Consider the following 14,031-nt stretch of genomic DNA (forward strand, 5'->3'; position numbering starts at 1 on the left):
CAAAACATCCCAGAAGGGGTGAATCTGAGTTTTTAAACTTTTTCGAAAACATCCTTAATTAAACAAGTAATAAAGCAATAAATGTAACGAGATAAGGATATAAACATTGTAAAATAAGATTTTATAATGATTTGTCAATTTCTCGACTATGCCTATTCTTCTCAAGCTTCTTTTGAGTGAGGGTTTTGCTATATTGAAGCTTCCAAGCCTCTAAGTCTCCAATGACGGTTACAAATCTTTCTTCAAGTTAAATCCCACATTCTCTCAAATGAAATTAAATTTTATTTCTAAAAATAAAGAAGAATAATTCAAAGGTTATTTTTTAGGAACTACTTAAAAAAATATTTTCTAACATACCATTACCGTGTAAAAAATAGTTTCAAACATACCATTACCATGCTATAATAATAACATTTTTTTTTTCACCCAACAAATTCAACAAGATAGAGACAAAGATGGACTTAATAATATAGTTGGAATCCAACTTAATATATCGAATTTCAGGAGAAATAATCTTAAATTCCAGGAAAATAAAGGAGCCACCAGCAATCCAATTCATGGGATGTGGATGCAACAAGAAGTTCCACTGACAGCGGAGACAGATAGGCAGGCAGAAGTGGGGCTCCTAAACGACGACGTTTTGACTCTGCTGGCACTTTGGCACGGATCTCCCTCAGCCGTTATTACTCATCCATCCTGAGTTTTAGTTAAAAACTGTGATAAAAGGAGAAAAATAATCGACTGGGAAGCTGTTGGGGGGGTGGGGGAAGATGAATAGGGAAGAGGATGTGGAGTGGGAACTGAGGCCAGGTGGGATGCTGGTTCAGAAGAGAGAAGATGGTGATAATAATGGTGGGGTTGGTGGTGGCGGTGGTGGTGATTCTGGGTCAGGGTCGGCCATGATCAACATCAAGGTCTGTCATGGTTCTAACCACCACCAACTCCATGTCCCCATTCAATCCACTTTTGGTACTCCTTTAACCCTTTCCTTTGGGTTTTGCTTCTCAGGAAAGAATGCCAGAAAAAGGGAAGGAAAAATGATTCGATTTGGAATTGTTTTTTTTCCCCTTTCTTTCCCGAGAACCAAACGCGATCTCTTTGAGGTTTTGATGTGTGGATATATATAATTATGCATATGTCTGTTTGTGTGTTAATTGTTACGTGTACTAGATATTGGGGTTTATTCTTTGTCTGGATTTCTGCCCTTTTGGTCTTTTATGGTGGTATTCATCGTTTTCCCTACTGGTTTTCCCCTCTTTTCCACACAATCACCGAATGACAGTTATTTTTAAATTTAAAATTTTTATTTTTTCTGTGATGAGTTGCGGTTTTGTGATCTTGTTCAAGCGAGGGGTTTTTTGGATGTTTTAAATTTGGATTTTTTAAATCTGCCTTCGAGTGAATTTGGTTTATGTATGCTTTTAATTGACTATTGATTAAAAGGATTTGGAGTTGATTTTGCCCATTTGTGGATGTGGTGGCCTGTGAGAGCTTTTTAGGTTGTTCTGAAACTTAATTATTGAGGTTTATTTTTCAAATTTATCTGTTATTGGGAGGGTTGAGATTTTCATGTCACTTTTTGGGTTTATGGTGATGGAACAATAATGTAATGCTCTCTTGTTCTTCAAAATAATTTTCCAATGAACTGTGCTTGGATATACAGGCTATGTTTTATATTCATTGAAATTGATGCATATTTGCTTATGGTTCTTATAATGGAAGGGGATCTGAAGAAGCGTCTTGTCCAAGAAACTGGTTTGGAGCCCAAGGACCAAAGACTTTTGTTCAGGGGAAAGGAGATAGATGATCAGGAGTGTTTGCAACAGGTAGGGGTGAAGGATAGATCAAAGTTGTTGCTCTTGGAGGAAATGGCAAGCAAAGAGAGGAAGCTTGAAGAGGTGAGAAGAAGTGATGAGATATCAAAGGCATGTAAAGCTGTCGCTGAAGTCAAAGCAGAAGTTGATAAGCTCTTGGAAAAGGTGGTTCTGTTTGTCCCCTACAACCATTTGATCTTTGATCATGGATGCTGATTTGGGTTGCTTTATCTTGTAGGTGGTTGCCTTAGAAGCAACTGTGAATGGTGGGACTACTGTTGAGGACAAGGAGTTTGTTGTCTTAACAGAGTTGCTCATGAGGCAGTTATTGAAATTGGATGGCATTGAGGCTGAAGGAGAAGCAAAAGTGCAGAGAAGGGCTGAGGTTAGTAGCCAATGCCAGAGCATAACTTTTTTTAGTTAAGATATTTTATCCTTGTTTTTCAAGCTTGTTGTAGATGTACAATTTTATATTGTTTCCAGGATCATGAGTCCAGATTCAAATATTTCTTTACATATGTGGTTTGTTAGTGTGAATCTGATTAAGTTTCAGATTAATGCTTGCTTTGTATGAGTTGAAATTTTTTTTGCAAGATTAGCATATTTTACTTGCTGAGTATTATAATCTAAGGAGTACATGTAATTTACTTTTTATGATTGGTATCTAACCGTTAACGGAATAGTGGGACCTGGTGTCATTTAAAGTACTTAAATGACAGATTTATGAGGTATTAGATTCCAGTTTTATTAAGAGTTTTGTTGTCCCAAAATTTAAAAAAAATTGTTGATGGCTTCTTGTTTTGAAGAATTTATTATCTTTAAGTACTTAAAAGCAAAAAAAACAAAAAAGCCAAAGACAAATTTATTAAGCTAAACAAAATGGCACAACCAAAGTATGAAAGCAATAGACAGAAGGTGCCACACGGCAAAGGAAAAAGATAAACTGAAGAAAAACCTCCCTCTCCTTAACTATAGCCCAACCAATTGATAAAGTCTAGCAAAGAGAAGGTAGCCACATCAATTCACTATTTATACCAAAGAAAAAAGAGAAGATAGGAAAAGATTTTTGAGCGCTTAACATGGTTGTTACACATTTTCAAATGATCTATGGTTTCTCTCCTATATAGTCCAAAAAAGCATAATGGAGTAGTCCTCCAAGTCTTCCTAAGAATCTTCCTCGCAAGATTCCCATGCCATGCCAGTAGAGTTTCTCTTATTGAAGAGTCATTATCCATTCAACTCCAAATAAAGAGAATAAGAGATGGCATATAATCCTTGTGTTATCACACTGCAAGAGAATGTGATTAGTTGATTCTTATACATTTTAGCAAAGATAGCACCAATTCACCAGTAATTGTTAGTCAAGATTCTCCCTCACACCACTTCCTAGGCCAAAAAAAAAAAAAAAAAACCTCTTTTTATTGGGTCTACAAGTTCCAAATATAAAGACTTCTCCTTCTAGTTCCTCATAATAATGGAATGTTTTGATCAATAAATTTTCCATCCTTACCAACTCAACAATTCTAATTTCTCTTGTATCCTCTCAAGAAAAGACCCTTCATCTTCCAGCTTCCAACTTCCAATCGTGGAATTATCTTTAGAAAGAAGGGTTTCAATGCTCTACCCCAACTTGATACCTCCTCTGCATATGCAGCCCAAGCTTTCTTGGAAGTAGCAATGACAAAAAAGAAGAGGAGGGACTCAAGGGCAAATCACCACACCAAACATCCTGCCACAAGTTCACTCTCCTTCCATCTCCCACAACTAAACTTGTTCCACTTCTAAAGTTCTCGTCCTCTCCTTATGGCTTTTCACAAGCCCACCCTTGCTACTTTTGAACGCCAACTTCATGCTTCTTCCCAAACTTTTGATCAACAATCAACTCCACGATGACTCTCTTCCTGAGGCAAATCTCCAACTTCATTTGCTGAGCAAAATTTTATCTAGAATAGATAAGGCTTTGATACTGCACTCTTTTCTTATCCAAGCAAAAAACCAACCAATTCACTAAACATGGATTTTTTCAAGGGATTCATCTTCCAATGGGAATCCCTCTAGATCTTCTCCAATCTCAATTGTACCTTATTTGGAATATCAAGAAGAAACACAAAATAGACTGGCAAGTTAGACGAAGCGCTCCTTATAAGTCTACCACTCTCTTTTAGAATTATTGCTGCTTCCACATTGCTAATCTTTTGTGAAATCTCTCCTTAATTACATTCCAAATTGTTGAAGACTAGGAAGGTGCTCCTAAAGCAACACCAAGGTGGGTGACTAGGAACTTTCCAATCCCACATTGAAACAAAAAAGCTTATTCCTCCACATCTGGAACCTACCATACAGGAAGTAATATTACTTTTCCCAAATTAATTGTCAACTTTGAAACTTCCGTGAACCATATAAAAATCTAGCTCAAATACACCAAACTTATTTTTTTGATTGGAAAAATGAAAGTAAATATATATAATCCAGTGCCTAATGTACACCAATTTGTACTATACAATTGATGGGTAGGTATCATAGAAAAGGAGTGTGTCATATGCAAAATGAAGATGAGAAATCCCTATCCCCTTCACCACTTCTCTCTCCCACCTTAAATCCCCAATTGTAGAAAAAGAGTGTATCATAGAAATCCCCAATTGTTCTAGACATGTATCACAGAAAAAGAGTGTTTCATTTTCCAAAAGAAGATGAAAAATCTTTATCCCTTCACCACTTCTCTCTCCCACCTTAAATCCAGAAATTAAACTTCCTGTTATAACCTTTCTAAAAAAACAACCGAAACCCTTCATGACCAACACCAACAAATAGGGAGAAAAAGGATCACCCTACCTCAACCCTCTTGTACTCTAGAAAAAGCTAATATAGGCATCTTCTTTACTAACACAAAATCTTGCTATTGAGATGCAACACTTTATCCATTCAATCCATCAGTAACCAAATCTCATCTTATCTAGCTCTACCTTTAGGAAACTCCAACTAACATGGTTGTGAGGCTTCTCAATAGCCAACTTACAAATTCCAATCCCCTGAGGCAGATAGGAAGTTTGTAAAAAGCTTGACACTCCTTCCTTAATCTTAGTCTTTCCTGAGCCATTCATCATTTCATATAATTTGAATGATTTGATGTACATTTTATATCATATCATGCTATAGAATTTTTGTTCATTTGTCAATTAGGTAAAAATTGTCAGATTTGAAAGTGAATTGGACATCTTCCCCTTAGTTTAAAGAAATTCCTTGTTGGACTTTTTTTTTTTTTTGTTTCTTATGGATAGATGAGGACTACTGATACCAAAACATGATTGGGCTGTGGTATTATGTATATGTACCAAAGATTGATATTGGTAGAATAGTCACTGAAGCATATGCAAAAGATTGATGTTGGTGGAATATCAATTGAAGCTTTTAGATTGTGTGCTAATGGAAACTTTAATTTGGAAGCTCCAATAAAATATTGAAAATATCTTGGAAAAGAGATTACACTTGGCTATATATACTATGAATCTCTTGGGTTGTGAATGATATGAAGCTCATTATTGGCTTGTTCAGTTCATATTGGTTGATTTGGCCTGAGCTCAAGTCAACCAAAGCTTGGACATGAGCTCTACTTCCCACTTCAAGCTTGGGTGTTGAAGGTTATAGGTGAAATCAAGCTTCTCAATGAACTGAACCAAGGTGGCTCATTAACCTAATCCAACACTTGTTTGTCTGTTAGGATCTAGCATGCTCATCTTTACCAATCAAGTTAGTGGCTACAACATAACATTGATACTCAAGAGATTCTTTATGATTCTTTGTATGTACAAGTGGCCTTGCATCATTCATCCAAATTCCTGTAGAGAAACATTATTCGTTGAACTTTTTCTTTTTAATTACATAGATATGTGTATATATATTTGTGTATGTATGTGTGTGTATATATATATGTGTGTGTGTATATTCTTTTGGCCTATCTTACCTCCTCTTTGTTTTGAACTTAAGTGGAAGATTGATTCATTTGACAGAGAAGTTTCAATGAGCTTCTTCAAATCAAGCTGAGTTGTTCATGAGCAACTCTCATTCATTTTTTAGCTCTATGATTCTTGCATTAATATTTTCAAAACATCCTTTGCCAGAAGTCTCATCTTACTGTAAGTTTGTCCTACTTGGTTTAAAAGTTTGAAGTTAATGCTGGAGCTGATAGACCTTTACACTTGCTTTCCCTCCTTTCCGGTTTATACTATTAGTAATCCAATTTTACCTCCTTGTCCTATGACATATCATTTATTGTTGGAAAGTGTGTCATTTTTATTTAGTTCAATTACTAGTTTCATAAGAATTCCTTTTGATAAAATATTGTAGAGAATATTTCCTATACCAATGTTTTCTTATTAAACAAGGAAAAGTGTTAGGAATATCTCTAAAAATACATTATGCCATCAAGGGAAAAGTTATGAGATGGTGATGTATATGGGAATTATCAATGGTAGAGATATAAGAAAGAGATGGGAAAACCAATGGAGCAGGTCTTGGGTTTAAAATGTGAATACTAGGAGTAAGGAATTATGAGATTGCTTCTGGGCTTGAGTTTTGATCTATGATAGAGCAGATTGATTATCTCACGAATATGGATGTAGACGTGGTCGGTTGAACCATATTAAATCTTGCGTCTCCTTGTATGTGTGGATTTGCTTCGTCTTTACTAATATTTGGAAAGTTAGTTAAAACATTTAACTGGCACAACAAAGTGGCATCGAAAGCTTCTGTTGTGACAACAATCATGGGGAAGGAAGGTACATACTTTGTGAGCTGATTATCTTCATGCTCAAATTTTGGTTGGGTTCTTAATCTAGCTTTGTGGTTCTGTTGTGATATCTAATGGTAGTGAAAAATTTGTGGGTCAGCCTTTTTCAGATGCTGAGACTTTATGGTCTGAGTTTGTCTTTTATGTTTTCTGGAAAGTATGAAACGTGGAATTGCACTTTTGTCAGTACTCCCCTCTATAAATGGTTAAAAGTTAAGTTAGCTTCTGCCTTTCTAGTAAAAATGTCTGTTGGCCATACAACTTGAATCACATATATATTGCTAATAAAGACTGCTGATCAACTCAAATCCCCGAACAGGTTCGACGTGTCCAGAGCCTTGTGGAGATGCTAGACACCCTGAAAGCAAGAAACTCCAATCCATTTAGCACTAAGAGCAATGCGGTGTCAGTGACAACCAAATGGGAGACATTTGAATCTGGACTGGGAAGCCTGACCGCCCCACCCCCAATGCCATCTTCCACAGCAGTGAATCAGGATTGGGAAACATTTGAATAGTATTAAGCCTCCCGCATTGTTTGGTATATGGAACTTGGTAAGGTATACAAGTCATAATATAATATGGTACCTGGAATGAATTTAATATTGTTGTATGCTTCATTGGTAGTTCATATTTTGCTGTGGGGTACAGACCTCAAGACTGTAAATGAAACTTCATTTTACTAGACCAACAATTGGTACTCATACATGGATTTATCGAATGTTGAACTGCTTATTAAGCATATTACTTTTGAGCCTTCAATTTCCTACTATTTCATGTATTTCATATGATTGCTGAAGGATATACGTCTCTTTTCCTTGAAATCAAGAATCAAAGCTCAAAGCCTGAAGCGTTTTGCAGCTGCATATTATTGTATGTAGATCTTTCTCTTGCTCCTTGTCCAGCAAGAGCATAAGCTTCTTCTCCATGCGCTGCATCATCCCCTATTATGAGCTCTTCCTCAGACATACGAAGGGGTATAAACTTGCTAATCACCAGGAGGATGATGGATGTAACTATTACATTCCAACCTATTATGAAGCTTGCACCAACCAACTGCTTCAGAAATTGGACACCGCCCCGACCACCATAGAAGGCCCCTCTGGAATTGGGTACCACTATGAATAAGGCAGAGAGATCTGGATGAGCAAAGAGTCCCGTAAGAGCCCCACCCAAGGTTCCAGCCACAGCATGAGTATGGAAGACACCGAGGGTGTCATCAATCTTCTGCAGGAAGGGGAGTTTCTTACTAAGACACATCATGGTGTACCAGGGGACACTTCCAGATGCAATGCCCATTATCAATGCAGCCCATCCCTGAACAAGACCTGTTGCAACCAGTGTCAGGAACTAAGGAAGTGGTTAAGAGAAGAAAGTTCAAGACACAGCTGTTAGGAGGTGCCCCACTCTTACCTGCACCAGGGGTGATGCAGACCAACCCAGTTATCATTCCCTGGATGGCGCCAATTACTGAGGGCTTCTTGAAGAAAAACGTATCCCAGAAAGTCCATACAAGGAGACTGGTTGTTGCGCATATATGAGTATTGAGAACTGCAAGGGAGGAATCGACATTTGCAGCAAAGGGGTCACCTCCATTGAAACCTGTCCACCCCATCCAAAGAATACCAGCACCAGCCAGTGCCAGTAGAAGATTGTTTGGTGGGAATTGTTCCCGGTCTACCTGCAATCTCGGTCCCACCTACAGAAATTTAAAAAGAGAGATAGCTTAGTCTATATTTATATATATAGATGTATGAGCACAGAGAGATCCCACGTACCCAATAAGCTGCTGTGAATCCTGCGGCACCAGAAGCCAAATGGACGACATAACCACCGGAATAGTCCATGATGCCCCATTGGAAGAGGAAACCGCCGCCCCATATACTGAAAGCGCCAATGCTGTAAGCAAAAGTAATCCATAGTGGTACAAAGGCCATCCAAGCTTTGATGCTCATTCGACCCAGCACAGACCCAGCAAGGAGTATCACAGTCACAGCAGCAAAAGCAAACTGGAAGAAAACCATGGTAGCCATGGGGTACAATGGACTAGCTGCTTGCGCTATAAAATCCCCATTTACATAACGTGTCGAGGGGAGAGTAGCTCGGGGGATTAAGAAATCTTGGGAAACGGCAAGGCCTGCTTTGCCCCAGAAAGGTAGAAGGCGATGGCCAAACGACATCTTGTAAGCCCAGAGGACCCAACAAGGCATGACTGCGGCAAAGGCATAGAGGGCCATGAAGGCTGAGTTGAGTGCCCATTTCTTCTTGACAAGGCCAGCATACAGGATTACCAGTCCAGGCATGCCTTGCATGGCCACCAGGGCGGCAGAGATCATCTGCCATGTGTTATCACCCTTGTTTAGCCAGTCAGGTACAGTGGGGAGCGATGTCTGGTATGCTACCGGAACAACAGATGCAGCTGCCATTGCTGAGTCTTGAAAAAAGAAAAGTCTGAAATTAGCCCCTAACCTTCACAGACCTCAAACACGAGCACTTGCTTATATAGATTCCAAACATGTTTAAGAGTGTGGCTGTGGTGTTCCATGTCAGAATCCAAGAATAAAAAATGGTATCTTCAAGCATGAATCTTCCTTGTTGAGCGGTTGTAGCTGTAGATGACACAGACTAGGCCGGGGTCCTACCTTGTTTGGCGTGAATTAATGGTGCAATCCTCAGATCCCATTGACCAAAAGAGTGAGACTAGGGTGAAGCAGCTTTTGTGATGGGGATTGAATTGCAGTGTGATGAGCATCAAATGGTGGATCTAATCCTGAATATGGTGTTAAGCTTATTGGTGAATATACCCAAGTCTCTCCACATGGGAAGATTCCGTGAGATTCGCAACCAAGTCAAGATCCTTTTAAGTCAAGAAAGTGGGACAGAGGGTAATTAATGTGAGTAGTCCTTGGTAATAAAGTTCAAAGCTACTTGGGGTCTGAACATGGAAAACTCTGCACATAAAATCAATGGAATATGTTCTGTGGGACACAAGGTGTTTTGTCTATGTGTGAGTTCGGAGAATCATTAGTTTTTCTCCATGCTGGGGGTAGAATCACAACCTCATAAAATGAGCCCAGTCAGTGCAGTTTCAATCAGTGGGAAAGATAGGCTCTAAATTGTCTGATATTAAGTTTATTTCTTTTACCTCTTGATTGTTTCTTAAAGAGCGAACAGTCTTACAGGTCCCAGATTCCTAGAGTAGTCTGTGTTCCCACTAAGCTTTTTCATTGTTGCTATTCCAGCTATTCAAATTTGTTGTATAGGACTCCCATCTTGGTGCGAATTCATAATGATCAGAGTTGAATTGTGACACCATTATTAGATCAGAACCAGGGAACTATATCACAGAGAATTGGCCTTAAATTAGAGGGTGATACCCAGTTTGAAAGATGACTCGATAGAACTAAATTACTGAAATTTGAGTTGAGTTTTTTCTTCATTTTTCCCACTTTTCCCAGTTGTCTGAATACTTCAAAGCAAAGACCATTCCATCAAACTTTAATATTCTCTTCTTTTTCTTATGAAGTTTGAGGATTGAACAACTTGGTTTAAATCTTAGGATTTAATATTGCAGATCTCCAGGAGTGGGAATCAAGGAAACCGCCATTTTTTCAATCGTTTAATACTAAATTATGTGGCACAAATGGCTTATAAATAGAGGTCCTGGATCTAGTATCCAAAAAAATTTTAATTTATTTGTTAGCTTGTACTATCTCATTGCATACACGGTGATAAACATCTATTCAAATCCAAGTGCAGAAACAAGAGGCATTATAATACAGATTTACAGAATAGGAAGCCAGCTTGGGAGAATCAATCATTCAAAGAAGCAAGTCAACAAAGACTTTGTGGCCTGCGTGACCTTGATGTCCGCTCGGCAGTGACGAGGTATGAGTTGAGTGACCTAGAAGTGCGGTCGACGGTGACAAGGTGTGAGTTGAGTGTTCTGAGGAAGATCTCCCTTGGTTAGCCTTCTACCGAAGATCACTTTCGATGACGTGACAAACAGCCTATATAGGAACTTCAGAAATTTAAGTCCCGGAATAAGGAAGGTATGATAATTAAAGACACGGTGCAGGCACCAACCGCCAGATTCATGAGAAAAACGGAGCCACTAAGAAGAATTTAAACTCAAGGATCTTTAGGTTAGTCAAAATTGTTGGGTTTTTTTCTTTTTCTTTTTGGTTTCTCCCGGATGAAGATATGTAGTAGAGTTGACCTATATAGTAAAATGCGGAACCAAGTGCAAATTTCACGACTGTAAGTGGTGAAGATGTGAAATTCATTTGTTATAGGCTTCAATTATTGTTATGCATGGGATGCACTCCAATGATGGCTTTGAACATAGGGTGCTTTTACATGTGATGCTTTGGATACTAGATAGGAGTGGTGAAAACAACTTCCATTCTTGCAACTTCTTCTCTAGATTGATGGACATAAAATGGGAACGGTAGAGGAAAATCAGTAAGATTGGTGAGAAAATGGTGAAGGATCAATTCCATCGCCATTCATTTTCTATGTATTTAGAGTTTCTTTCTATTAATAAGTATCACTTCTATGGTAAGGTTGATTTTTAGCTTTTTTAGGCTATATATTATGACCTATTACACATTGCTAGTCTAGACTCGAATACATTTGACTTTTAGGATGTTTTTATGAGGGATACCAATAATTGAGGTTGTGGTACACTGCTTATTAATTAAAGGGATGATTTGTCTTGGTCATCATGACAGTTTTTCTATAGTAAATGCATTAGTGTATGCAATGCACATTAGGCAGGATCTAAGGTGAATCATAACATAAGACTATTGGTTGTTGTGATTTACTAAGTTATTATATTGCATGGATTCTCAACCTTGAGAGGATATTGAGTCTAGGCCAAAGTCAATAGGAGACTTTGACTGATGGGTGAGATCATAAGGTGGTCACATTTCCTTATGGATTGAGTTATTGTTAATGGAGGCTGGTGACCATAGGTATTCTCAATAAATACACCATAATATCTCATGGGTTTGAGACAATGTGTTCCCTTGAGTGATCTAAAGGACATGCAATCTAGAAGACTATGGGTATAACATTTCACTTAGTGAAATTTGACATATGCTTATGTTAAATACCCCTAAGGTTTATATAGAGTTGTCTTCCACCTCTAGAGAAAAAGAGATAGCTTTAGCCTCTACCATCCCAAACACCCACTATTTGGAGTGCAAGGTTTGAGGTTGAGTTATCGAGCAAAAGATCATGGGTTTACGAGGCTTCCAATAATTTGAGATTTGATCTTCTTCGAATGGATTTGATTTGGAAACATCCAAATCAAAGGTAATGTTTTCTATACACAAATCTAGATCCTTTAATTGTTAAAAAGTGTATTTTTGCTTCCATTGCATAGGATCTAGATGCCCTAAGGGGGTTTTGTAGGGAAACCCAGATTTCTCCATTTCCTATGCCTGGATTATGTTAGGAACATGCAAAAACTTTCTTATGCTAATCTAAACCCTATGCATAATAGGAACATGCATATAAAAACAAAACTAGGATTTATATATTATAGTTAGTATGCTTACCTTGGATTCAGATGTTCCCAAATCAAATTCATGTGGTGAAGATGAAGATCGTTGTCCTAGGAAGTCTCGTAAACCCACATTCTTTCGCCCAATAACTCTTCCTCGAACTTAGCACACTTCCGATAGGGAGGAGAGGGGGAGAAGTAGGAGAAAAGGTGAAGATAATGACTTTCTTTCTCTCTGGAAGTGGAAGACAACTCTATAGAAACCTAAACTTGTAAGAGGGTATTTATAGGGTTCCTAACTAGGCTTAAGTGACTTGATCTCACTAAGGGCTTGAGTTACTTAATCTAACTCAAAATGAGTCCTACTTGATTAATTAATCTATTAAGGCTTACTAATTAATCAATTAGCCTAATAAAAAAACTTTGTTCACTTACCTCTATGCAACCTTATGTAATTATCAAAATGCCTACATGCACAAAAGTGAACCCAAAGCCAATTTAACCCTTTTAGACCATGCCATCAAGGTATATATGAACTTGAGTTAGGATCACCGAGACCTATAGGACAGTACTAGCTCTCTCATAATCGAATTTGGAAGTTGATTCAACATCCTACTATAGAGAATCAATTGCATTTTAATACTCTGTGTAAATAAAGTGCTCGGGTTTGAGACTTGTTATCCATTGCGTTCAATCTCCTCATGAATTGGTGTTTATAGTCTAACAAAGTGATAACTATCAACCTTTCATGACTACCTCTATTATCCTTAAATTATAGATCCTCCTATTGTGTGTTCAACTAACATATTTTAGCTCTCTAAGAGTATATGTCAAGTTCCACTTAAGAAACTACTATAACCATAGTTTACATGAACACACCTACTTAGGAACACCCAATAAGACACCTGTCTTAATCCCATAAGATATCATGATGCCTCTATTGAAAATAACTATTACTATTGACTTCCATCAACGATGACCTAGTCCAAAGGAAATATATGATCAACGTACGATCTTACTTATAGGTCAAAGCCACTGCTAACTTTAGAATATACTCAATATTCTCTCAAGGTTGAGAGACAATATAATAAAGTAGCTTGGTGAAGTTATGACTACTTGATAACGTTAAGAAATGACTTACCATAGGTTCTGTCCAATGTGTAAACATACACACTATTGTACTTACCATGAAAAACTCATCCCAATAGCCAAGACTAACCATATCTCAAATTAGGAGGTAGTGCACTACAACCTCTAATGGATTACCTAAGCTCATGAATAGACTATGAACAAGTCATTTATTTATAAAGAATCTATGACTTAGATCTTTCGTGCAACTTCTAATGTACCTAAGTCACATACAATGTAATAAATGCAGGCTAGAATATTTACAAGGTATGATGTGTGGAATTAGGATAGATAAAAGTGATTTGAAAATTTATTAATAAATAATAAAAATCTAAAAGTTTATTACATCATGTCATACTTTTAAGGGTTATATCCTAATAATTTTCATGCACTTAACTTGAGCTGGGATAGGGAACAGGGAGATTGAGTTATCTTAAAATCATGTCATTAGATATCGGGTGATTATGATTCACAAAGCTACTATGCTGCATGGATTCTTAACCTTGAGAGAATATTTGAGCAAGTGTTAAGGTCATCGGTGGTTTTGACCTATAGGTGAGACCTTAAGGTGATCATATATTCGCTACGGAATGGGCCATTGATTACTACTCAAAAACCACACATTTTAGATACTAATTTTCATGAGTTTCACACCTTTTGAGTAGTAATTATGCCTAATATGCCCAAGTAATACATTGCTACCCTTGCAAGAGATACTAATGGTTCTTTGTTGAGTTTTAGAGATATTTTAAGGTGATTTTTGAAGCATGGAGTGACAAATGGAAAATAGAATGG

The 14,031-nt window shown here is 37.6% G+C and overlaps 2 protein-coding genes across 2 annotated transcripts; one reads left to right on the forward strand and one right to left on the reverse strand.

The window, feature by feature from the left end:
* The first annotated feature begins 755 nt into the window (after positions 1-755).
* Positions 756-7,346, forward strand: LOC117920329 (BAG family molecular chaperone regulator 4-like). The gene is made up of 4 exons (XM_034837785.1): positions 756-969; positions 1,723-1,979; positions 2,053-2,199; positions 6,920-7,346. Exons 1-4 carry the CDS (start codon positions 771-773, stop codon positions 7,115-7,117), a joined length of 801 nt encoding a protein of 266 aa, XP_034693676.1. The 5' UTR covers positions 756-770; the 3' UTR covers positions 7,118-7,346.
* LOC117920328 (ammonium transporter 3 member 3-like) lies at positions 7,194-9,276 on the reverse strand. Its single transcript, XM_034837784.1, has 3 exons — positions 8,378-9,276; positions 8,013-8,298; positions 7,194-7,927 (listed from the first exon to the last, which is right to left on the reverse strand). The coding sequence occupies exons 1-3, from the start codon at positions 9,023-9,025 to the stop codon at positions 7,431-7,433; spliced, it is 1,431 nt and encodes a 476-aa protein (XP_034693675.1). The 5' UTR covers positions 9,026-9,276; the 3' UTR covers positions 7,194-7,430.
* Between the last annotated feature and the right edge of the window lie 4,755 nt (positions 9,277-14,031).

This window comes from Vitis riparia, chromosome 8 (assembly GCF_004353265.1).
Source record: "Vitis riparia cultivar Riparia Gloire de Montpellier isolate 1030 chromosome 8, EGFV_Vit.rip_1.0, whole genome shotgun sequence".
NCBI lineage: Eukaryota > Viridiplantae > Streptophyta > Magnoliopsida > Vitales > Vitaceae > Vitis > Vitis riparia.

What these genes read in the sequence shown, in the direction of transcription:
- LOC117920328 (XM_034837784.1), bottom strand. Translation starts at nt 9,025, where the DNA reads ATGGCAGCTGCATCTGTTGTTCCGGTAGCATACCAGACATCGCTCCCC. An exon ending in GATTCACAGCAGCTTATTGG is followed by an intron (nt 8,299 to 8,377) that starts GTACGTGGGATC and finishes AAATTTCTGTAG; the next exon opens with GTGGGACCGAGATTGCAGGT. An exon ending in CTGCATCACCCCTGGTGCAG is followed by an intron (nt 7,928 to 8,012) that starts GTAAGAGTGGGG and finishes TGGTTGCAACAG; the next exon opens with GTCTTGTTCAGGGATGGGCT.
- LOC117920329 (XM_034837785.1), top strand. Translation starts at nt 771, where the DNA reads ATGAATAGGGAAGAGGATGTGGAGTGGGAACTGAGGCCAGGTGGGATG. An exon ending in TTGATAAGCTCTTGGAAAAG is followed by an intron (nt 1,980 to 2,052) that starts GTGGTTCTGTTT and finishes TTTATCTTGTAG; the next exon opens with GTGGTTGCCTTAGAAGCAAC. An exon ending in AAGTGCAGAGAAGGGCTGAG is followed by an intron (nt 2,200 to 6,919) that starts GTTAGTAGCCAA and finishes ATCCCCGAACAG; the next exon opens with GTTCGACGTGTCCAGAGCCT.